This window comes from Telopea speciosissima, chromosome 8 (genome assembly GCF_018873765.1).
Source record: "Telopea speciosissima isolate NSW1024214 ecotype Mountain lineage chromosome 8, Tspe_v1, whole genome shotgun sequence".
Classification (NCBI taxonomy): Eukaryota; Viridiplantae; Streptophyta; class Magnoliopsida; order Proteales; family Proteaceae; genus Telopea; species Telopea speciosissima.
In genome coordinates this window covers 22,686,333-22,712,525 of record NC_057923.1, presented here as the reverse complement: position 1 = coordinate 22,712,525, position 26,193 = coordinate 22,686,333, and the positions used below count along the sequence as shown (strand labels likewise).

The following is a 26,193-nucleotide window of genomic DNA, read 5'->3' as shown; positions in this document are numbered from 1 at the left end:
TATTGGAAAATTCACAATGGTTCCTAGCAACCCATATAAAATAACAAGTAATAGCAAATATAGAAAGGATTGAGGTCAAAGTAGGTTTACTCATCACAGGGTCAAGGAAAATACTAGAAATAAGGTGGAGAAATGATGGTTCATGGAGGTTTTCTGTCCTCAATCCCAACCAGCAAGCTGCCCAAATTCTCTTAGAGAAGGAACAAGAAAGAATATGACATTAAGTGTTACATGCATGACTTGGCATGCATCATAAGCCTTTGACTATCTAACTTTAGTGCTACCCAATCTTTTTTTTGAGGTGATTAATGCTATCCAATCTTATTTGCCGTTACAATGTTTCATATAATGTAATATTTCATGTACAATAATAATATTGTCTGTGATTTGTCTTTCCTTTAAAAAAATTACAATCTGTAAAAGTTAAATTAATTTAGGCAAGAATTGTTGAAACCGTTTTGCTAATAATTTGGAAATTATTTTATATGCAACAATACATAAATTAATGGGATGAAAATCTTTTGGTTTTAGAACCTTCTCTTTTTTTGGAATAAGAGTCAGATGAGTTATTTGTACCTCCAAAAATAGACAGAGAGGTAAAGAAGTCTTGGACAAATCGAAGAACATCAGTCTGAATGAAACCCCAATTTTTTTGGAAGGAAACTGTCGAGATCCCATCAAAAAGGGGTTATTTATAGAAACAAAAGGAATAGGTGTTGGCACTGTAACTCGTAAGTCCGAAATACACTTTGAGAGTTGAGTTCCTCTGCACATACGTGTACACTGCACGTAAGATCGAAGGATGCCAAGTATCCTATTCCCTGGTGGGGAGGTTGTGCACTGTTATGTGATGGCCTCAACATTGCCGATACTCAACACCATTGGGATGTATGCCCTTTTGTTCCTAGCCAGCAGCCAATGTCATACTTAACAAATAGAGACTCAATTAAGAGGATCGGGCTCCTCCTTGGCCTAGGGTTGTGCAGCCATCATGTTGCGTGCAACGCTCAGTTCACTAGCTCAGCACATATGCCCATCCAATGGTTGGGCATTGAGCTCCTTTCAAATTTGAATTTTGAGCGGCATTTTTGAGGAGATCAATTCCCAACCATTGGATGGGCATATATGTTGAGTTGGCAACTTGGGAGTTGCGTGCAGCACGATGGCCGCACAACCCCAGGCCGTAGAGGATACAAATCCAAAGTAAGATTTAAATAAAAGCTACTAATCTCTTATTCAATTAAGCTTCTTGTTCTTATAATTATAGATTTATCTTGAGATTTTCTCGAAAACATCATCTTCCATTGTTACAAGGATAACTACCCTTAATCAAAATAGAATTGCTTATCTATCTCAGCCTTGAGAGTGGGCTAAATTCTCACGTTAAGCCTCAATAGTCCTAGATAAGGTTTAGATATATTGTAATGGCATATAATTTTTTTGAGAAAAAACTACCCCAAGAGGCAATGTGGCCACTGTGCCTAAAGCCCTAGACACAGAGGACGATGAAATAACCACTAGTATTTTACATCATAGAGGGGCTATAATTGGAGATTTCATTCTTTTTTGTACAAAAGTTTCTATAAAAATGGGAAATGCCCCCGCCCCCATGAAAGGCGGTAATGATCACCTTGTTAATGTTGTTGCACACTCCCATTGGCCCGTCAGTGTAGCGGCTATGCTGTTGTTTGGAAAACCCTCACTTTTTACTGTTTTTCCTTCTTATGGTTTGCTATAAAAGAAAATTTATAATATAGAACATTTTGGCTTTATGCCAAGTAGATCCACAACAGAAGCTATCTACTTATTGAGGAGGCTCATGGAAACATATAGAGATAGCAAGAAGGATCTCCATATGGTGGTCTTTATTGATTAAGAAAAAGCCTATGATCGAGTCCCTAGAGATCTGATCCAACATGTTTTAGTGAAGAGAGGAGTGTCGAACAAGTATGTGGATGTAATTAAAGATATGTATGAAGGCATGGTGACTAGTGTGAGAATTGTGGGAGGTCATGGCAAAGAATTCTCAATTACAATTGGATTATATTAGGGATCATTGTTAAGCCCTTACCTGTTTGCGCTTATCATGGACGACCTCATCAAGAGCATTCAAGACGAGGTCCCGTGGTGTGTGCTCTTCGTCGATGATATCATTTTGATAGATGAGACAAATAAAGAAGGTGACATAGAGGATGATGTTTCACAGAGGATTAAAGTGGGATGGATGAAGTGAAGAGGTGCATCCAGAGTGTTGTGTGACCAATGTATTCTTTTAAAGCTTAAAGGAAAGTTCAATAAGATTGTTGTACGACCGGCTATGATGTATGAGGCAGAATGTTGGGTAGTTAAGAAGTGTCATATTGAGAAGCTATGTATAGCAGAGATGAGGATGTTAAGATGGATGTGCAGAAAAACTAGAAAAGATAAAGCAAGGAATGATTGTATTAGAACTGACTTGGGATTTGCCCCGATCAATCACAAGCTCCGAGAGAGTTGTCTGAGGTGGTATGGTCATGTTCAACGAAGGCCTAGCGACACCCTAGTAAGGAGGAGTAATATGATCTCGATTGAAGAAGCTAGAAGAGCTAGGGATAGGCCTAAAATGACCATAGGTGAAGTTGTGAGGAAGGACCTGCATAGTCTAGGTCTTGTTCCAAATATGACCTCGGATAGAGTCGATTGGAGGGCAAAGATTCATGTAGTAGACTCCATTTAACAGAGATTCACTTGACTTGTTGGGCTGTTCCTCTTTCCTCTTATTTTCATTTTTCAGTTTTCTCTTTATTTTCCATCTTTCATATGACATATCATATTTTTCATTTCTCATCTCATTTCTCTATTTTGTATTGTTTGGATCCATATAGTCAACCCCATTAAGTTGGGATAAGGCTGAGTTTGTTGTTATTGTTGTTGTATAGTATAGAACCTTGCTTCTTCCTTGCAAAGAAGCGTTTACAAAATAGACTTCAGTAGTACCAATAAAGTCAACAAGCAAGAAAGGAGATAAATGAAGGTGGATGCACATCCCAAGACCCAAAGTACAGAAATACGGTTGTCCAAACTAAAAGATGCCAGAGAATCAGCTACAACATTCCCTTTCTGATAGGTATGCTTGAAAATAATTTGAGAAAACCTTTCTGAGAGAACCCTGCAAACAGCAACTGTATGACTAGTCCGCCAATGAGAAGTTTCTAAATTCTGGATCAAGAGATGATAAGAGCTTTCCTAACTGCCAGGGCTTCAGTGATGTATGCAAAGGCGTTTAGTGAACATATTCTGCGAATCCGCAACAAAAACGGCCTTGGTCATTTCTGATAATTGCTCCAGGACAGCCAAGTAAAGACCCATCTATACATTGATTTAACAAATCCTGTGGTGGATGGAATCCATCTAACATTCAGTACTGCTCAAGGCTGAGTAGCAGAATTTGGAAGGCGACAATAATCCATTGTGAAGTGCAAAGCTCATGATGTATTTCTGAAAATAATGTCAAGATAGGCCAACAAAATTTGCCAAAGCCATGAAACATGAGAGCCGAAATCTAGTCTTCGAGTTTTTTAGGGCATCTCAAGGCGAAGATCACTGCGACGCAGTCTATGATCAACTGTGAAGGAGATCACAAAAAGCGAGAACCTGTTGTATGCCATGTAGAAGACGAGTATGGGCAAGTAAGAAAAAGATTATCATGATTAAAGTCTTCCAGTCCACAGAAAGGACATTAAGTACTAGTAGACCTCTATTATTGGATGAGAGCTCTATTATTGAAATATGAACATTTGTTTCCCATCAAAAGAAAAAAACCACCGGAAAGTTCTTGCACGAAATTGGTGATATCCATGACTAAGCCACAACTCAAAACATTTAAATCCAGAGCTCCAAAATCAACCATTTAAGCAACAAGGAAGATTGCAGACTATAAACACAAATAGTTCTTTACAAGAAACAAAAAAATTTGAAATCAATTCTTGACTCACCAATACATGAACGACTATGCTAGTTGATGCATACTCTCATATTTATTGCATAAGGTAAAAAAAAAATGGAAAGCATACAGGTAACCAAGAATATTTACAGTGCTTTGTACAGGGCTTTTCTTCGGCTATTCTAGAAGGTCTACTCAGCTCCACTGAATGTATCATGTGTGACTGTCTTTTAAAATGAAATAGATAAATACCAGCCACCATAAGAATCAGAAATATAACCTACCCAGTGCTTCAAACCAAATCCTTCAGCTTGAGACCACCAAATAACCAAAGACTTCCTTGAATGACTTTTTTTTACTGTGTAGATCATCCAACCAACTTAAAAGAATTTCCTGATATCTTGAAGATACTGCCCGAGCCCTTGTGAAACCTATGTCATTCCATTTCCTGCAGTAGCAGTTACATTTTTCACCTGCTTGAGATCAATTCAGCCTTTATTTGAGTCCTGTCAAACCCGTGGCACACAAGTCCACCAAAATTTAGACAGCTGATGACCATCAACCTCGCAAATTAGGACTTCTGCCAACCTCACAACCGAATAAAAATTATTCATGACCAAAGCAGATGCTTTCTTATAAATGCATCAACCACTATGATTGCTACAAGGTACCATTACAGCATCTCCGAAAACTGCTAGCTTTAAATATAAAGATTCAGATCCAAGAGCCTTTTTACTGCTTTTCAGTTTCTGAAGCTCTTGAGAGAGAAGAAGAAATCGAATTCAATATTTACTGGTTATTTGAAAAATCCTGACAGGATAGAGCTCTTAGACAACTCACCACTTCAATATTTGCAGTCATTCTGGAATGCACAATCTACTTCCATTAGTCACCCACATCATATTCAATGCTTGTAACAAAGTGAACTTTGCTCGTTGACTTTTGCATCTCTCTCTTCCATGCAACTGACCACTAAAATTCACAACTTCATCAGCCTGACCACTGCAAAGTACATCTAGTGGTTTTGTTCTGCTCCACCAGTTCTGTCTAAATAATGGCAAATGAAGGTAGAAGTTCTTGTTATCAGATGTCTCCGAAGAGGCAAGGTAGAAGTTTTTGCTACAAGCAATTTACCATGGCATTGGTGTTTCCCATTTTTCTCATTGGATCTGTAGCTGACCAGTACATGCAAATGGCACGATCCTGCATATGGAGATACTTTTAAGATCCAAACACCATATCAAAATTCTCATCTAATGCCCAAGTCATTAGAGGTCAGCACATTTTACCATCACACTTCTCTCTTGAAAACAAGCGTGTTTCCTTACAAAATCAGAGAGATATTTATTGTAATTCAAGAATGCTGTATATCGGCATTTTCTTTATTCTGTTCAGCCTGGAAAGGCTCCAAGGAGCCCCATGTTCTTCCAACCTTCAGTTTTACAGGCAAAGGAACTGAAACAAGAAAAACAAATTTCAGAAAATATAACTATTTCTTAAAATAATTAGAAGATCACAATTTATGTCATATGAGCTCTTATTATATACCCTGAAGTGAGACAGCACTTTCCATGCTCACTTGTAGCAACAATGCAGCCTCCTGTATTACAGAAGAATCAGCTTCCAGCACTAGCTCATCATGTACCTAGACAGAAATTAAGAGTAACATCGATCAATGCTCATAAACATATCGCCATCAAAACAGAAATTAGACTGTCATGTGTTTGGGAAAGAACAGACCTAAAGGAAAACCAAAGAAATTCCGTTTCCTATTTCATTCAAACTTGTATTTTACGAATGTTTTGAAATAAATTGTTGACCATAGAAATAGATATTAAACACCATCAGTGGCCGTTTTTAATGAACAAACCTGCAAAATAATCCGGCAGCGACCCTTAAGCATGGGAAACTGTTTTGCAAATGAGCAGCTCGAAGTAGGGTTCTCACAGCCCTCAACAATTACAGAGTGAATATTTATCATTGCAATCTTGATTATATCCGCAGCAGAGCCCTGGAAAAGCAGCTCTAAGTCCCTGGTAACTTTACACATCTTAAAATTTATTTTTTTGCTACGATGATACCTGACAAATAGAATTCACAGCTTGTCTCTGAGCTTTGGATTTTTCTTTTTTGCTTCCAAATTTAATTTTTGATAAGAATCTTTTCCTCCCCTTGAGCGTATCCACATAGCTACATCACAAGACATTACAGAAAATGAAGCCTCTACATTTTTTAGTGAAAAATGCATGACAAACCAAGAACATTATGCTAAGATACAAAGTTCATGGATCAGGTTTCAAATATACAACAACAACAATCTCAGCCTTATCCCAACTTAATGGGGTCTGCCACATGGATCAAAACAAAACAAAGTAGGGAAACTGAGATCTTAAACAAAAAAGAGTAACGGAGAGGAGTCCAGATCATCTCCTAGGCCAAGCAGAGTACTTATTCTCCTGCAACATTAAGGAGTAACTAAACCCTCTATTTTTTTTTCTTTTTTAAACCCACAACCTAAGTGGGACCCAGTGACCCACTGATGAATATTAAACACTTTGTTTTGTTTATTCTATTCAGTTTTTTTTTCGTCTTCTTCGTCGTCTTTTGTCTTCTCCTTCTCCGACCACAACAGTCTACAGCACCCACTTCTTCGTCGCCCCACCGCCCTTTCCTTCCTCCCCTGTACCTGCCCCTTCCCTACAATCCAACTCCCTCAGCCCTGCAACCCGGTCTTCTTCTTCTTTGAATACGACAGCACCCACCCTCATCACACACAACCGCCTTTTCCTCCCTCCCCTGTCCCCATCCCTTCCCCTTGGTTGAGGTTCTGTTTTTTATTTTTTATTTTATTTAAAAAGAAGGGGGTTGCAGCCGTGAGAGACATTAGTTCTTGTTTTTTTTTTTCAAGTCCCACCCTCCGGCCATACCCCACCATAGGCTGCTCACCCTCTCCCGCTCTCACTCTACCTTTCCCTACCCCATCCCTCCCTTCAATCCTTCTGTGAAAGACGAAGAAGAAACATAAAAGTGCGAGTTGCAGGGAAGGGTGAATAAAAAGTAAAAAATAAAAGGTTGAGTAAAGGATCATAAAGATTGAAATAAAAAATGGGAGGGATTCATCCTTGAATAAAATAAAAGAGATTTAGAGAGAAGAAGAATGGGGGAAAGAAATTAAGACAGAAGAATGGGGAGAAGGCAGAATTAAAAAAAAGAGATTTAGAGAGAAGAAGTTTCGCTCCTGGCGGTCAGGCTGAACTTGTGCTTGTGGTTGGTTGGGACTTGGGAGTTTGCAGAAGGAGAAGACGAAGAAGATGAAGAGAATAAAAAATGGGAAGTAAAATATTTATTTTTAAGCATTAGTGGGACCCACTTAAGTTGTGGATGTAAATGGAAAAAAGGAAAAAAATGATGGTTAGGGAAGAAGAGGATGCTGGTCATACCTCTTCCACGTGTCGGTTCTTTAATGTTGCAGAAGAGTAACTATTCTCCTGGAACAAGGTGATGATCCGGATTCCGGACTCAACGAAGAGATGGAGAAAAGAGGGATGAGAAAAAAGATGAGAAATGAAAATGAAAAATTAAAAATTAAAATTAAGAATGAAAAATGGAAAATGCAAATGAACGATGGGAACTAAAAAGAAAAGATAGAAAGAAAGATGAAAGATAAAAGATAAAAAGATTCACAATCGACAAATATTTGTAAAAAATGTGCAAACCAATATCAAGATACAAATACACATTTAAACCGAAGGAAATAAATAAGGAAAAAAGATGAATAATCTTATAACCATGGAGAGAAAAAAGGGAACGATAACCAACCCAAAGAAAAGAAATCCGCCTTCAACGTTGATCTGAGGAATCAGGAAATATAGGAGAGAAACGATAGGCCAAAAAGTCTACTCACAGTTATGGTTTTCTCCTCTTCAAACTCTATTATTAAAAATCCCTTCCAAGAAACATATAGAATTCATCTGTTGCAGCCAAAAAGATAATAATAAATGATCTCACCCTTTCTGATGGCAAGATGCAACTGCTTCATGAAGCCAGGAAGCAATGCCCGGAAAAGAACTCTTAAAGCTTCGAATCTTTTCCGCAGCTTTCTCAGTACTGCATTCCAGTTGTTCTGCAAGGCTTTTAGCACCCATTCCATAAAGGATGCCATAGACCAACCTTTTGGTCTGTTCTCTCTCTCTGGAACTAACAGTAGATTCCTGCTGCCCTGCCCATCTAGCAGCTATCATGGTAAAGACATCGCCATTTGGCTTACAAAGAAGGTCGATGAGGGAAGAGTCTTTGGAAAAATGGGCCATTAACCGAAGTTCTATTTGTGAATAATCTGCTGTTAGCAGCAACCAGTTTTCCTGCAATCAGAAATTTCAGAAGTTCCAGTGAGGTAATAGTAAAATGCAACAGCTAATTAAAGGATGACAATAGTTAACAAGCAGGTACCTGTGTAGGAGTAAAGAAATCACGAGCATTGATTACATGATGCTCGGCATCTGAAGAACTTGTGTTTTTGTCAGTGTCATGATTTTCTATCTCAATGGCATGCTCAACACACTACAAACATCAAAAAGATGATTAACAGCGTCTTTATAATATAAAACTCAGCCCGTGGCTCTTAAAGCCTCATCAGATGATGTGGGCTCAATAAAGAAGATGATGTAATTCTTATTGCTAGAAAGTTCAAGAGTTTCCTTAGAATAATCCATAGTAGTAGACCTACCAAGTCCAAAAATATCCAATTGCTTTAATTGCAAAAATATGGGACATGTGGCAAATGATTGCCCTTCCAAGGGTCTTTTTGGTATCATTTTTCATTTTCATTTTCTGACAATTTTTCATTTTTTCATGTGTTTGGTATCATTTTTTTAAGTTGTTTTTATTTAAAATAAATGAAAACACCCCCAAAATCATAATAGACTCAACAGTCTATTATGGATTATGACCAAAAACGTTTTTCCTTCATTTTTTCGCTCAAGTTTAATGAGCATGTGCTCATAAGACCCAAATATGAGGGGTAAAATACACATTTGCTTTTATTATTAGATGTGGAACTCCGTGAATACTAGCTTGATCAATGTGATCACAGCCCAACCTTTATTTATAATATTGAAATCATATGACAAAAATATAACTAAGCAATGTGGGACTAAAACCCACATACAAGAATACCCCCATGGACAGATTTACCCTTGGACCCATATTACAACACTCCCCCTCAAGTTGGTGCATACATATCAAACATGCCCAACTTGCTAACAGTAGGAAAGAACAATTTTGTACTGATTCCTTTGGTAAGGATATCAGCCAACTGTTCACTAGACTGAATAAATGGAATACAAATAATTCCTTGTTCCAGCTTCTCTTTGATGAAGTGCCGGTCAATCTCAACATGTTTGGTCTGATCATGTTGGACTGGGTTGTGAGCAATGTTGATTGCTGACTTGCTGTCACAGTAGAGTCTCATAGGAAGATCAGCACTCATCCCCAAGTCTTGAAGAAGCCCCTTGAGCCAAAGGAGCTCACAAATACCCTGTGCCATAGCTCGGAATTCAGCTTCAGCACTAGATTGAGCCACAACAGCTATTGTTTTTGCTTCTCCAAGTAGTTAGATTACCTCCAACAAATGTGCAATATCCAGATGTGGATTTCCTATCATCAAGACTACCAGCCCAATCTGCATCAGTGTACGCCTCTATCCGGAGATGGCCGTATGGAGAGAACAATACTCCTTTCCCCGGAGCTGACTTGAGGTAACGGAGAATTCTGTATGCTGCTTCCAAGTGAGAAGAGTGAGGATCATGCATGTATTGGCTGACAAGGCTTACAGCAAAGGTGATGTCTGGCCGGGTATGTGAGAGGTAAATCAGTGGACCCACTAACCTCTGATAGCTCCCTTTGTCCACTGGCACACCCCTTACTCTTCAAATGTGTATTGGGCTCCAGAGGGGTATCTGCTGGTTTACACCCAATCATCCCTGTTTCTTTCAATAAATCCAAGGTATATTTCCTTTGAGAGAGAGATATGCCCTTAGCTGAATAGGCAACCTCAATCCCTAGGAAGTACCTCAATTTGCCCAAATCCTTGACTTCAAACTCCGTGCCCAAATAAGCTTTCACTTCAATCTCATGTGCATCATCGTCGTAATTACTATGTCATCAACATAGACAATCAAAAGGGTAACTTGCTGTCCCACTCTCTTAACAAACAATGTGTGGTTTGCATTACTTTGCTTATACCCATATGCGATCATAGCCTTGTGGAATCGGCCAAACCAAACCCTTAGGAACTGCTTCAAACCATACAGGGCCTTCTTTAACTTGCACACTTTCCCTTGAGTCTCTAAGGAGGTAAAACCCGGGGTTACCTCCATGTAGACATCTTCTTCCAAGTCTCCATGTAGGAAGGCATTCTTCACATCGAGTTGTTGAAGTTCTCATCCTTGATTTACAACACAAGAAATGATGACCTGTACAGTATTCATCTTCGCTACAGGAGCAAAAGTCTCTTGATAATCGATTCCTTGGGTTTGAGTGAACCCTTTGGCGACTAATCTCGCCTTGTATCTTTCCACAGAACCATCAGCCTTGTGCTTCACAACAAAGACCCATTTACAACCAACAGGCCTCTTCCCATGTGGAGAACTTACCAAATCCTAGGTCTGATTTTTCGCAAGGGCAAGCATTTCTTCATTCATTGCCTCCTTCCATTTTGGTTCGGCTATTGCTTCCTGCCAAGTGTTAGGTATAGAGACAGAGGACAAAGAGGATATGAAAGCATGAAAGGCAAGAGTTAGAGAGTTGTAGGACACAAAGTTTGAGATAGGATGCTGAGTGTAACTTCTTTTTTGTTTGCGAACAGCAATGGGTAAATCAAGACTAGGATCAAGAGGGGGCTTACCCGAAGTATGACTAGGAGCAAGATTTGGAGTAGGAACAGATGCCGATTGCGTAGGTGGTGCAACAGTGGTGGTTTCTTTCTCTTTGTACCGAGGACCATCTGTAGGAAAATCAGTTCCCCGAGTGTATTTCTATTTCACAAGTCTCTCCCCCTACACCTGTTGCTCAATCTGTCCTACTTCTTGTTCTTGACTTGTAACTCCATCCTCTAGTTCAATAGAAACATCTTCAATGGTTGGTATCTCAACATCTAAAGGAGCAATCGGCGGGACCTCTTCATTACTTTGAGTCTCCCCCTACAGAGGTACCAGCGGTGGAAAGTAAGCCTCCGACTCCCGAAAGACAACATCTATAGTAACCAACACCTTTCTGGTAGGAGGATGGTAACATTTATACCCCTTCTGAGTCGGTGAGTAACCAAGAAAAATGCACCGTAATCCTCTGGGATCAAGCTTACCATGGACGTGATGATTTCGTGCAAACACATCACAGCCAAATACTTTTAGGGGCACTACAAAGCTGGATTTGCCAACCAACATCTCCAAGGGACAGCGGCCACCCAAGACACGAGATGGAAGTCGATTGATTAGGTAAGTAGCTGTAAGCACGGAATCACCCCAGAAACGAGGAGGGACAGACATGGTGAACATAAGGGAACGAGCTACCTCCAGTAGATGTCTATTCCTGCGTTCAGCCACTCCATTTTGAGCGGGAGTGTCAACACAAGAAGTCTGGTGTATGATCCCATGGCCATTCAAATAGGAACGGAAAGCACCATCCATATATTCCTTGCCATTATCTAAGCGAAGAATCTTCACCTTGGCATCGAACTGGGTCTGGACCATTTTGTGGAATAACATAAAACAATTGAACACATCACTCTTGCTATGCATTAAATATACCCAAGTCGTCCGGCTAAAACAATCGATAAATGTGACAAACCATCTAAACCCAGAGGTAGAAACACAACTGGTAGGGGCCCAAACATCAGAATGAATTAAACCAAAAGGAGTCAAACTTCTGTTGTCTGAAATAGGAAAAATACTCCGAGTTTGCTTTGCCAAAGTGCAATCATCACAAGAAAAGTTGTGTTTATTACATTGTTTTACCAGACTAGGAAATAAAGTATATAAAACCCCAATCGGGGGATGGCCCAAACGACGATGCCAATTATTTAACTCAAGCAATGCAGAATCAAAACTAGAAGAAGCCGGCTATGATGTCAATGCTGTCCGGGAATTTTCAAGCACGTACAGACCACCAACCACCTTACCACATGCAATCGTACTATCCGTTTCCAAATCCTGAAATAAACAATGATTTGGAAAAAATATTACTTTGCAGTTCAAATCCTTAGTCAGACTACTAATGGACAGCAAGTTAGTAGTAAACTTAGGAACATGTAAAACAGAGGAAAGAGTGAGAGAGGAGGAGCACTGAACAGATCCCTTCCCAGAAATAGAAGAAAGAGACCCATCAGCAACCCGAACCTTTGTCTGAAAGAGGAGTATATGTGGTAAAAACAGAGGAAGAACCTGTCATATGGCCGGTTGCTCCTGAGTCAATAACCCAAGAGTCAGGCATGACCGAGGTGCAATTCCCACCAAAAGAAATACCTGTGGAAGAAGGTGCATTGGAAGGAGCAGATAGAGACAAAGCCGAAGCCGCCATGGAAGGAGATACAGATGCCGAAGAAGATGTGTCCAAGCGATTCATCATATCCCGCAAATTGTGCAACTCAGCCATCACAGAAGAAAGAGACTGTTAAGATGGATCTTCAGTAGCAACCTGATTAGCACGAGAGGAACTAGGCCGATTGGAACCCCCCTTCCACGCCCATGAGTATCCGCAGGACGACCATGAAGCTTCCAACATCGGTCCTTAGTGTGCCAGTCCTTCCCACAATGATCGCATTTAATAGGCGGGCGATCACGAGATGACCGATCAGTAGGAGGACGAGAGGAATTTCCATGGGAAGATTGAGAACCAGAAACAAGGGCTGACCGTTCCTGAGTGACAGGACGAACCATGGCAGTGCGCCTCGTGTCCTCAGCCGAAAGTATGGCATAGGCCTGATCCAAAGAGGGAAGAGGATCCCGATTTAAAATATTGGACCTGATATTATCAAATTCAATGTTGAGGCCGGCCAAAAAATCAAACAGCCGTAGACCATCCTCCCACTTCCTGAAGGCCGTCGCATCAACATCTGTGGTAGCCTTAAATGTGCCCAAAAAATCCAATTCCTGCCATAGTGTGCACATGGTATTGTAATACTGGGACAGAGACAACTCCAGCTGCTGGGTAGTATGGAGCTTCTGACAGAGTTCATAGCATTGGGCTGCAATCCCAACCTGAGAGTATGTGTCATGAGCCGTCTTCCAAATTTTAACAGCGGTGTCAAGGAGGAGATAACGACCAGCAATGGTCTGGTCCATGGAATTAACCAAATAGGACATCACCAAAAAATTGAAATTCATCCATCGACCCTGAGCTGATCCAGCCTCTGTAGGCCTGACCTTAGTGCCCGTGATATAACCAGAGAGCCCACGGGAACCAATAGCAAATAAACAGGAACGAGACCACAGAAGATAATTGCTGCCATTCAACTTTATGGGATTCACCGGAAAGAGAACAAAGTCCCGCTGGTTGGAATCGTCAGAACCAGTCGAAGCAGTCGTGATCTCAGACTCGTCAGGCATGGTGGCTGGAGAAAAATAGGCAGAGACAAATCCCCCAAAAAAAATCAGAACATGTATAGGGGAAAAAACGAACCCCTGGTGGGAGTCAACTCACCACCAAGAGATGGAAAAAAAATCGAACAAGGTAGAGGCCCTCCAGAGGTGTGTAGTGGTGGCGGAAAAGGAGGGAGGGACCTGTGGAGGTGGCGGGAGAAAGGGAGAGGGCCGGCGGTGGTCGGCGGTGGCTGGCGGAGGCGGTGGAGGGTTGGCGGTGGCTGGCGGTAGGTGCTGGTGGCTGGCAGAAGTGTGGAGGGGCTGGCGGTCGGTGGCGGAAGTGGTGGAGGGGCTGGCGGTCAATGGCGGAAGTGGTGGAGGGGCTGGCGGTGGGTGGTTTTAGGGCAGAATGGCGGAAAAGAAAAAGAAGAAGAGAGAAAAAAATGAAAAAATTTTACTTCCCATATCCCCGGAATATTTTTGGCTATGATACCATGTGGAATTCCGTGAATACTGGCTTGATCAATGTGATCACAGCCCAGCCTTTATTTATAATATTGAAATCATATGACAAAAATATAACTAAGCAATGTGGGACTAAAACCCACATACAAGAATACCCCCATGGACAGATTTACCCTTGGACCCATATTACAACATTAGAAAGGCAAGGCCCCTCCTCCTCCTTCTTCCTGCAATGAGCCAAGCTGCTACTACAATCAGAACTCGTATCTCGTAATGATGAAGAAATGAAATGCCATCGTCCCAAGAAGTAAACAAGTAAGAAGTGCAGTAAAAAACACAGCCATGAAAATCCCAATCATCCGTCTTCTGGTTCTATACTTGTAGTTGTGCATTGGGGGATCGAGGCAATTATATTGAGAATTAGATTAAGGAAAAGACAAAACTGAATCACTTGTAGTTGTGCGTTCAGTAATTGCACCAAGAGGAATCAACGCTACACCTTTGTAATTAGTTTCATCGATCCAAAGGAACGGATGTGTGTACAGAATCAGAATATCGAACTTGAAGAGAGGGCAATTGCAGTTTTCTGCACATTCGAGGTCGACGAAGGAGAGTGTGGAGCATTCAACTTCACCTCTAAGGAGCAACAGTCGGCCAAGGTGCAGCATCCATAAAGGGAGATGGGGAGTTTCTGTTGGAGAGACAGAGAGGTGTGGGAGATGGGGAGTCGGAGACGGAGACGGAGACGGAGAAGAAGGGGAGAGTGATGAGTAAAGTGAGGTGGGCAAATAACAGTGTTGTAACCGGACTGGTTACAAACAGCTTTACCCTAATTTCAATGCTGAATTTCCATGACTTGGGCCCATTTGTTCAAAAATGTTATAAAAATTATTTACATGTAGATAGTTACCAAACTTATTTTTCATTCTAAAATCTATGGTGTTTAGTAGTTACCAAACAGTTTTTATTTTTTGATCAAAATGGTTTTCAGTAATGATTTTTTTTGAATAGGCCAAAAACAAAATGAAAAATGATACCAAAAAGACCCCAAGAAGGTGTCTCATGCCAACTTTAGGAAGAGGAAGGCAATAAAAGCCTCTTGGGATGAACTTGATAAAAGTGAGTCCGAAAATGAAGACTCCAACAATGAGGACTGCAACCTATATTTCTTCAGTTTAGAAGACTCCAGTGATGAAGAAGAGGGAGGGATTAAATGAAAAGAAAATCAAAACCTGAAGATTTGGTTCCTCCATTGAAAGTCGTCCTGTTGCCGTTGAGGTCTGGAGCCAATGGCCATGTAATGTATACTTTTGTGATCTCATGGACAGCCTAGCCTGGGAACAGATTGATCCCAATGTACTATTTAAGAGCTTTGCCAGTGTCCTGTGTTCTCTAATGACAGAGATGATAGGATGCTGATGCCTGAAACATTATATAGAAAAATAAAGGTTAATCAAGAAAATTTTGATTATCATCCAAGCTTAAATAACAAAGAGCAACCAAGAGAGAAAATAGACTGAAAGAGATTAAGGGTTGGACCATTGTGCCAAGGGACACAACTTGGGCCCAACAACCCAAACTCACCGATTTGTTCTGGGCTTGGGCTGGGATTTTCAGCAAATGGTATGGGCTAAGGTTGAGAAATCCCAAGCATGGAGTAGGTAGAGTTAAGGTAATGTAGATCAAAATATGAAGAAAAAAGAACAAAACACTGTTCACGTGAACAGTGTCACAGCCCATATTTGCCTTGTGTGGGGATGCTTTCTAGAAGATCTTGTGAGCCCATCAAGTGGAGAAAGATCCTATCCTAATGCTGCCAAAGTTTAGTTTCTATTTTCAGTTTTAGAAAGTTTATTTTATTTCATTTAGGCAGCTTCTAATTTTAGTTAGTTTCTATTTTTGGTTCGTTGTTTGTTTAGAAGGCTGGATCCTATAAATCCGTTAGTAGTTTCTATTTTCCTACCTTCTATTTTAATTTTATGAAGTTTCTATTTTCTTACTTTCTATTTTGTAAGCTTGCCTAAGCTATAAAATTGACACCCATTGTAAGAAAGAGTCACCAATTGATTAATTAAATTTACAAACAATGCTAGCCTCCAATTCTGAGAAAGAATTTGCCTTTCAATAGCTGAAATAGCTGTAGGTGAGAGAGCCAAGGCTGAGATAGCCTACCCTCCCCTCCTATCCCTATCCCCTCTTTCTATCTATCCTTCTATTTTCTTTTTTTGTTCTTCCAATCGACCCTTACTGTTGCTGCCATCTTGTGACTGCAATAAACTGCTGCTGGAGAATTCTTTGAAGACTTGAATCAATCCATAATCATCACCAAGTACTGCTGCCACCGTTTACACAATCAAGTGAAGGACTGCTGCACCTGCAATCTCAGTTCTGCCAAGAATCTGCTGCAAACTTCAGACTTGAATAACGTCACAATCAGCCATTAGAATTGGCTGATATTTGGAGCACAAACCACCCTTGCCTAGGCCTTCACTCGATCCTATTTTGGAGCCATTCCTGCTGCTGGTTTGGTCCTTATTCAATAAGTTACTAATTCTAATTTAGTTTCTATTTTAGTGTTCTGCTGCAACTATTATTGATCCTACTGTAGAATGATTCTTAGTTAACTCCTTCTACATTATAAGGTCTTGGGTTTGGCTCAGCCCAGCCCAAGCCCAATTGACACACATATATAACAGAAACAACAACAACTCAGCCTTATCCCAACTAAATGGGGTCGGCTAAAAAGGGCATACCCAATGCACAACGCTCCCACCACTGCGGGATCTGGGGATACCATGGTTTTTTATTTCTGCACAAGACATGATTTTACTAACCTCAAAAAACATGCATACAATAGCATTCTAATGGATGAACAAGCAGACACATTTGACTAAGTGTCATAAAATAGATCTAGTGTGTCAGGAGTATATGAACTTGACACTGTAGTATCCTACTCCTGAGACCTAAATGTTCCGGGCAATCTTATGTGTGTTTGCATAAGACTATAAACATACATAAGATACTTGAGCATTGCAAAGTGTTGTAAATGGGTACAAGGGTAGAATTGTCTATTAGGGCTAAAACTGTCTTATACCCTATTCTAGATTGTTCTTCTCCATATTATAAATAAAGACGGCCAGTCATATTTTTCCCAATCTCAACATGGTATCAGAGCGGGAACGCCCTAAGGAGCCACAACCCTGATCACCTCTCTTCCATCTCTCTTTTCTTCTTCTTGATTTCTTCCCATTACCACCACCACCAGCCCTTCCGCCTAGCACCACCGCCTCCCTCCCTCTCGAGCTCTCCCAGCGTCTCTCTCTCCTCTTCTATTGCCACCGAGAGCCAGCGGGAGGTAGCACCCCCCTCGGTGATTCTTTTTTAGGCCACCGAGGGCTTTTTTCCCTCCCCTAGTTCGATCAGCTCTCCTGTGATGTATTAAGAGCTGCTCCATTATTTTTTTGCGACACTCTTTGGGATTAGTTAATGTTTTAGTTCTTCAGCCCTATGTCATTTTCTCAGGGCCAATCCTTGCTTGTGTGTTGGTGACTTTCAGGGCCAATCCCTAACTTTTTCTTCACCAAAGCCTCATCGATTTTCAGGGCCACTCCCTGCTGTTCGACTTTTTAGGAGAAACCCTGCTACTCCATTTTTTGGTTCACTATTATTATTAACAGCCACACATTCTCACATGCCAGCGACTTCAGAGATCTCTACTGCATCTACTGGGATGGAAGGCTCTACTCAAGGAAATTATTTTACCTTCCCAGTGTATTCTATCAAACTAGATGGCACGAATTATCTAATGTGGTCATGCTCGTGATGCATATCTATCAGATCTTGTGGGTACTATGTGATGCAGATTCATCACCCAAATGTGCTTATTTTATTAAGAATAAGTCTAGGGTTGGGTTATATAAATGTTGGGCCTTTGATCCCATGGGTTTTCTATGTAATAGGCCACTTTTATGGGCCTAAAATATGGGTAATAAGGTTACATACGGGATTAGTTAGTAGATTTCTTTTTATTTGGTTAGTGGTCATGTGATCACATAAGTGATCATGTCACTTGGTTAAGTGGTCATGTGACACTTTAATTGTTATTTAAGTTGGGCTGGATTAGGACTCTATAAGTTCAGCCATGTTTTGAGTCTATTTCCTTTGTTATTTCACTTTCCTAGTCAGTTTAAGTTACCTAATAGGTTAAAGGATTGGGTTGGACCTTTCCTATTTAGTGTAGGAGTCTATTTTTGAGTCTTTTATATAAGGTTGTAAGGGGGGCAAGTTTTGGACATGAATTTTGATATTAATGAAAGCTTTTGCTGCTCTTCTTCTCCATTGAAGATTTTTGTCTTGTATTTGATCAAGGCAGGTGGGATCGGTGTTTGATCCGAGTGACACCTTGTGGTGGGATGTCCAGGTGGTTTGTTGGTGGGATTGGTGTTTGATCCAAACGACACCTTGCGGTGTGATGCCCAGGAGGTTCTTTGAAGCTTTCTTTCAATTCTTTGAAGATCTCCTTCAAGTTCAAGGGTAAGATTTAAGATTTATTCAAGATCCTCTAACCAACTGAGCTGCCCTTGCAACAACAGTAAGTTGGAATCATCCCCATCCCCAATCTTCTTCTCCTAATCCTCTATATCCCCAAGGCCTTCTTAATCAATCACGGAAAGCTCGTAGTGACATGACTATTGAGGAAAGGATTGGAACTGCAGAAATATAGAAGGGAATGCTCTTTTCAAAGATGAGAAACTTGAGGATACCCATACTTCTCCTAATCCTCCAAACCACCCCAAAACCCTAATTTTCCTACCCATCTCCCAAAATTCTTAACAGACCATTCAGCTAACAACTCCTTCTTATAATTGGATCGAGTATTCTCCTACCCAATTGGAACACTCGAACCAAGCTGTTTTCCCAGTACCCCATTCAAACCACAACAGCCCACCTATTTCTGGAGATCATCCCATTATCCAAATTCTTCACAGACCAATCCAACCATGAGAAACACACCATACCTTAATCAAATTTCATCCCTACACTATAAATAATTGATCCAAACCCTAGCCCCAAATTCTCATCCTAAACCCTAGATCCCCCTCTTTTCCTCTTTTTCAAAACCCGAAACCCTAAAACTAAGTTTCTGCCCATTCAAATTTACACATTTCCATCCATTTAAACATCAAGACCTTCACTGATAGCTTCCCTAACATCAACCTAGCCTAACCCTACCATCAAACCCTAAATCTAATTTGACCAAAAACCCTATTTTTTGCCTACCCGAATTAATGTTCATAGTAGATCCTGGTTTACTGGCTCCTAGTTGGTCTCCTACCAATCTAGGACTACATTACTATGGGTACCCCTTACTAGAGATGCAACAAAACCTACTTTTGTAGATAAAAACTCTTGATAAATGGGAATGTGAAAATTCATCTGTTATGGCTTTTCTTATCAATTCTATGCAACCTCAAATTGCCCGAGGTTATCTCCTTCATTCTACTACCAAGATTTGAAAGGGTTCCCGGGACACATACTCCCAGGTTGGGAACGATGCCCAGGTTTATGAACTCCGCAAGAAGGTCCATGAACTGAAGCAAAAAGAACTTACTCTGTCACAGCATTATGCTGAGTTACGTAGTTTGTGGTAGGAGTCAGATTTTTATGAAGAGTTTTAGGCTACCAAATAGGTTGACACAACCAATTTCAAGAAGCATAACGACAAAATTAGGGTTTATGATTTCTTGGCAGGACTGGATATTGAATATGATCAGCTTAGCGCACATGTCCTGAGTCGTGACCCTTTTCCTACTGTAGAGCCGGCTTATTCTATGATTCAGTTAGAGGACAGCTGCCGTTTTGTTATGCTTCCATAGCCCATTTATGCACCTCCAGAGCGGTCAGCCCTTTTTCTGGTAGCCAGCCCTGTGGTGAGTCCTCCTGACCTGGTGGTTCCTCATCTGAGAAGGCTCCTGTGAAGTGTGACTACTGTGGTAAGAAGCGTCACACTAGAGATTTTCTTGGAAGTTACAAGGCCGCCTACTGATGCATCTGGCCGTGGTCGTTTCAACCAACTCAAGCCAATCACACTGAGACAACCGACCCTGCTCTTACTGCTCCAGGTTCTTCTGTCTCCAGATGAGCTCACTGCTTTCAAACATTTTCTCTCACGTATGGATCAGCCTGCATCTACCTCATTTGCACATATTGCTGCCCCTACTAATCCTCACCATGCCGGTTCAAGTACTCATTTTGTTGTTCTCAGTATGTCCGTTGCATCTACTCCTTGGATCATCGACTCTGGAGCCTCCGATCACATGACTAGTTCGCCTAACTTATTTTTTCAATATTCTCCCCATCCTGGTAAAGACAGGGTTCGAGTAGTTGATGGGTCCCTCTCCCCTATATCTGGAAAGAGCTCCATCAAATGCTCTCCCTCATTGTTCCTTTCCTTTGTTTTGCATGTTCCATATTTTTCTACCAACCTTTTGTCCATCAATTGTGTTACTTCCAATCTTAATTGCAAAGTCACCTTTTTTCCTACTCATTGTATGTTTTAGGATCTAGTGGCAGGGGCAACGATTGGCTCTGGTAGAGTACATGGTGGTCTATATCTGCTTGATGAAGACTCTCCTTCGATCTCTGGTCAGGCTCGTCAGACAAAGTCTCCTACCCATTCTAACTTACTTTAGTGGCATAGGCATTTGGGTCATCCCCCCTTAGGAACAATAGCTCATCTTTTTCCTTCTTTTAAGCATTGTAAATCAAGTGATTTTTTTGTGAGACTTGTGTTTTGGCCAAACAAACTCGATCAGTTATTCTAGTTCCAATAATAAAAGTGTCATTCCTTTTTTCATTAATTCACTCTAATATTTGGGGCCCTTCCCGTTGTACTTTTGTTACTGGCTTCCGTTGGTTTGTCACTTTTATTGATTGTCACTCTAGAACTACTTGGATTGATTTGATGCAGACCAAGGGAGATGTTTTTTCTTGCTTTCAGCACTTCCATCGAATGGTGCAGACTTCAGACCCAGTTCACTGCCACGTTTCAGGTGCTCCACAATGATAACGATCGTATGGAGGGCTCTAATCAGTAATACCTTTGCTGTCCATGGCATCCTACATCAAACCAGTTTTTTTGATACACCTGCGTAGAATGGGGATGCAGAAAGGAAGAATCAGCATCTTTTAGAGGTGGCTCGCTCTCTTATATTTGAAATGCATGTCCATCCACAATATTGGAGTGATGCACAGATGCAGTGATGACAGCGGCCTTCCTCATCAATTGCATGCCATCTTGTGTGCTTGACTTTCGTTCTCTTGACGTTCTCCAGAGGTCTTCTACATTTCCTATACCTGCTAAGGTCTTTGGCTGTGTCTGCTATGCTAGTGATCATCATTCCCATGGTAAACTAGTGGTCTTTGTGTTGCTGCTTTGAATTTTTACTGCATGTGTAAGAATTATAATGATTTCTTTGAGCCTTGTGTATTCAAGAACTGAAGTTTCTACTAATTATAGTCAAGGGATAGTAGTGTCACGTGTCTAGGCGACCCAAGGCGTAGGAGGGGGCCTGGACGCAAGGCAACCAAGGGCCTTGACACCTAGTTCACCTAGGCAACGCCTTGACAACTACAAGTGGTAATGGGGAAAGATTGACTGCTGGCAATACAGATGTATGGATCAGCAGTATATCCGTAGATACTACTATTTGTACAGGTATCAGCCAAATATTGGGCTGGCTGAGGTTCTCTTCAGAAATTGGGTGTATCAGCCAGATCGGGGACCTGTGATACAGTATGTGTCAGCCAATGTGCCCGATGCCCCGATCTGATTCCGATATTTAAAACCTTGACTAGAGTTCTTTTCTATTGTTCTGAAAATTTTATTTTTCTTTCAAATTTCATCTAGGTCATTTTGTGTTCTTGGTTATCTTTTATAATCCCTCCATCAAACCATAAAATCCTCATCTTGATCTTTAAACCCTAGTATGTTAATCAACATTCCTGTTCACAGTACTATTCATTCCCTTCAAGGTCCTCTTTCTTTAAACTGATGCAGTACAAGGCTAGGATGGTAGAAGAAAGAACCAAAAGAACCAACCCAATCAGGCATTCAGGCCCCTATTTAGGACAAATGACTTGAAGTTATAACCAGCCCATCAACTTAAATTATAGTCAGGCCCATATGTTGGTAATACTTAAGCCCATCACTAGGTCCATATTCTGCCCATATGTAGCCGTCGACCAACAGCCTTGGAGGATTTATTTTGGCACATTGTGTGGACCCATGTTGCTGTCACATGTGAAGGATATTTACTTAGTTATTATTTTGTCATAGTTTCTATTTCCTTGTACTAGTTTTAGTTGCTAAGCCATTAACAACATAGGAGTTCCTATTTTGATGTTATGGCAACTAGATCTTATAGGAAGTTTTTATTTTTAAGTTGTAAGCTACTTAGTAGCAATAACTTTCTGTTCTTGTAACCCATACTTCCATACATTATAAATACAAGAGGAGGGCTCCTACAGCCCATGGACTTTGGCTATTGATTAATTTGTGTCATCCTAAATGGAGCAGCAGCAGCTCTTGTGGTGAAACAAGTGCAACCCAAGGTGGTGACGCCTTGGTTGGTGGGTGGTGATGCTTGCCGTAGGCCAGTGGTGGTGAAGCCCTGCTCATATCCTCTTATTTTCTTATCTGCTTCTCTATTCTATCTTCTTATTCTTCTTCCTTTGTTCCCATAGTTCCCTGCCTAAGACTTGCAGTCGTGGGGTTATTCTTCTGTTGTTAAGACTGTTGTTTGTGGACTGAAGATACACATCAGTCCCTTTCTTCCTTTCTCTTCGCTCAAGTTCTTCAACTGGTTGTGTTTGTGTGGGAAGTTTTGGATGGTCAGCAGCCACATGATGGAGCTACTGTCAGGTTTGTTTAACCCTAGTATTCTGCTGTCAACTCCCAACATTCCTAATTCTGTTTGTTTTCTTGAAGAAAATTACAACCTGCTGTACAATGTCTTTTCCCTTATTTGATTCCTATTTTAATCTACTGAATTCAGTCCTTTCCAACCATTCGATTGGGCTGGAATTTGGATATTATCTTCCTCTTCCCCTCTACTACATTCAATCTGGAGCCCATCAGAATGAGGGATTAAGTGCTATTCAAATTCTCTTCACTTGTTATTTTCAGGTTTCTCCTACTCTCTGTTTTTGTTCACACCTATTTATCCCTATCCAACCATTCAATTGTGTTGATTGTTCAGCCAAATATTCCCCTTGTTAGCAAGGTATTAAATTTCGCGATATATCGGTATCTCGGGCCTACCGAGATATCCGAAATACGGCGAAATTTCGCCGAAATATTGCATTTTTTCTGCACTATTTCGGGAGTCCATCTCGGTGGGTTTTGGCCATATCTAGGCCTAATACTTCATGGACACCCTTATTTAAGCTAAATAAACACATTTAAACCTTCATATTGCAAAAAAATGAACTCAAAGTGGTGTTTTGGGCTTACACCCTTGATTGACAGTATACGATTGCCGACCCTAATGTATATAAATAGTTAAATACACATTGATTAGGTAGTTAAAGACATAAAAGAAATTTAAACAAACTAATTAAAACTCATAAGACATAATTCATAAATCATATTCTCATACACTCCATAATAGTCAATGACTCAATAGTCAATACTCAATAGCTCAATAGTCAATACTTTAATAGGCAATACACAAAGTCACAACTCACAACTCACAAGTTCACAAATCAGTGAAATCACAAATCATAACTTACAACTTACAAGAGACAAGACTCACAAGTCACAACTCACAAGTGCTAATAATAGTTGCTGTGCCTTCCTGGCTCAACCCCACTCATGGCCCGCTGGAGTCGACGTCCATTGCTCTCTGTTTGAAGGACATATGTGGACCACGGTATAGTTTCGGAGAAGAAACAAGTGTAGCTGGCCAAAAACAGCTTCTGCCCAGCTCTCGGTCGATATTTCGACTGTTAGCTGGTGAAATATAGTATTTATAACCATGGTTTAATGAGTCACGTGAGGTCTTTTGTATCATTTTGGCGCTATTTCGGTATATCGCCGAAATGTCCCGAAATGTTACAAAATATCGTCGAAATTTTGTCTTTTTTGGTTTCGCCTTCACATCTTGTCTCGGCCCTACCAAAATTAACGAAATTTCGCAATATACCGGCGATATATCATGAAATTTTGTACCATGCTTGTTAGGACCTTCCTTCAAACCTAGTTTCAGACCCATTGGGTGAGTAGATTGTGAGATATCAGTAGTTAACTTGATCATAAACCCTCTCCTCATTCAAACCGTATCATAAACTGTAAACTTCCTTGTCTAAAATCTAGTTTCAAACTTCTGAACCCTAATTTTATTGCCCGATTTCTGGACCAATTACTAACCTTTGATTTTCAATTTCTCTTTTCTTTCAAACCATGAAACCATTTGCCTTCCAAATTTAACTGGACCTATCCTGTCTAACTTACCAACCCCAGAGCCTATTATCTATACAACACTTTTATCTCTATCTACACAGTTTTCCCATTTGTTCCTTTGCTGAACTGATTTTTCGTAATACAACCCAGCAACTGATTGGTAAAATCATTTAACCATTATTTCACTTTCTTGTACCCTACAATCACACTCCTGGAAATTCAATTTAAGAGGCACAGAAAATCTTGGCATATAAGATAGGAATTTATAAAGAGAGAGAAGATGAAGAGTATGCTGAACCTGCCTTCAGGTTTGCTTCAAGAGTTCGTAAGAATTATCAATGTCCAACGATTTATAAAAAATTTCAAAGGGGTTACCTGATGTAGATCACAAGTCCACATGTAACCGCAGGAACAAGCCCCAAAACCAGCCCAGCAGGGTTGTGGATGTGACTGCTGTGAGAAGCAGCCTGGTCTGATGATGTGGCAAGTTTTTGTTGGTTCGATGGAGCATCACCTAAGGCAGCCCCAGCCTAGAGTGAAGCATGAAGAATATAAAAGACCACAAACACTGTTCACGGCACTGTTCACATGAACAGTGTCACAGCCCATCTTTTCCTTGTGTGGAGATATTTTTTAGAAGATTTTGTGGGCCCATCAAGTGGAGAAAGATCCTCTCCTAATGCTGCCAAAGTTTAGCTTCTATTTTCAGTTTTAGAAACTTTATTTTATTTCATTTAGGTAGCTTCTAATTTCAGTTTGTTTCTATTTTCAGTTTTAGAAAGTTTATTTTATATCATTTAGGCTGGATCTATAAAGGCTTAGTAGTTTCTATTTGTCATTAGTTGTTATTTTCCTACCTTCTATTTCTGCTTTAGGAAGTTTCTATTTTCTACCTTCTATTTTGTAAGCTTGCCTAAGCTATTAATAGGCCCCCTATTGTAAGGAATGATCAGGTTTGGAGAAAAAAAAATTCAGGCCTTGTTGCCGTTGGTTATGGGAGAAATCCCATGTTTCAACAGCTGGGATAGCTGTGGGTGAGAGACCCATCCCCCTACCCCCTTCTCTTCTATCTTCCCTTCTTTATCTTCTTCTCCTTTCTTCTAATCCTTTATGTTCTCCATTCAAGTGTAATAGAAAACAACAATAACAAGAAAGAGATTTAGTTATTTAATTTATTCCTTATCGTGTTGATCCTGGCTGCAATCGATCTCCCGCTGGTTTCTCTAGCTCGAGGTCGACTCTTGCATTATTACCACCTCAGTTTCTTTAGAGCTTTGTGGAGCCTTGTGAAGTATATAAGCCCCTTTTCTTATATATAAACAAAATCTTTGATTTGCCATAGGATGTATAGATGAAAAAATAAATAAGACAACGAAGAAATGATGTTTCAATACCTCAGTAAATCCAAAGAATGCTTATCAGTACTTGGATGTTGTTTCCCTATGGTGGTTCCCTCAGGAATGGGCAACTTCAAATGTTGATAAAGTACATTTGCAATATCAGAAGCCGTATAAAGTGAAAATCTCGTGCCAGCAAGCTTGTAAGCTTCCTTCTCAAGTTCCTTCAGTTTTCTCGCTAATACATTTCTTGCTCGAAGGCAACCCTCCATATCAACACCTATTCCCCAAAGCTCCATGTCTGCAAGGACACTAACCTACAACAGGAATAAGGTTTAAATAAATGCTAAAACCATGGAACTAAATCTAGGTAAAAACTGCACTCGGGTTCAACACTCTGAGACAAAACCTAAGTTCGATACTGGATCGTAC

At 40.5% G+C, this 26,193-nt stretch overlaps 1 protein-coding gene across 6 annotated transcripts in view; it reads right to left on the bottom strand.

The window, feature by feature from the left end:
* Positions 1-3,935: 3,935 nt before the first annotated feature.
* LOC122672610 (helicase and polymerase-containing protein TEBICHI) overlaps positions 3,936-26,193 on the bottom strand; it is a 58,469-nt gene continuing 36,211 nt past the window's right edge. The window contains exons 19-28 of one of the 6 annotated variants that reach the window (XR_006334440.1): positions 25,819-26,078; positions 15,195-15,384; positions 8,372-8,482; positions 7,931-8,283; positions 6,004-6,112; positions 5,793-5,933; positions 5,471-5,567; positions 5,212-5,377; positions 5,057-5,125; positions 3,936-4,969 (exon numbers count right to left, since the gene is read on the bottom strand). Coding sequence is in view for 2 of the 6 variants with exons in the window: in XM_043870074.1 (XP_043726009.1) it covers positions 5,277-5,377; positions 5,471-5,567; positions 5,793-5,933; positions 6,004-6,112; positions 7,931-8,283; positions 8,372-8,482; positions 15,195-15,384; positions 25,819-26,078 (1,362 nt within the window). In the remaining 4 variants the exon portion in view is untranslated. Of the gene's footprint in view, positions 5,378-5,470; positions 5,568-5,792; positions 5,934-6,003; positions 6,113-7,930; positions 8,284-8,371; positions 8,483-15,194; positions 15,385-25,818; positions 26,079-26,193 lie in introns of all 6 variants that reach the window. The other 5 variants (XR_006334441.1, XR_006334439.1, XR_006334438.1 and 2 more) reach the window with 5 other exon arrangements.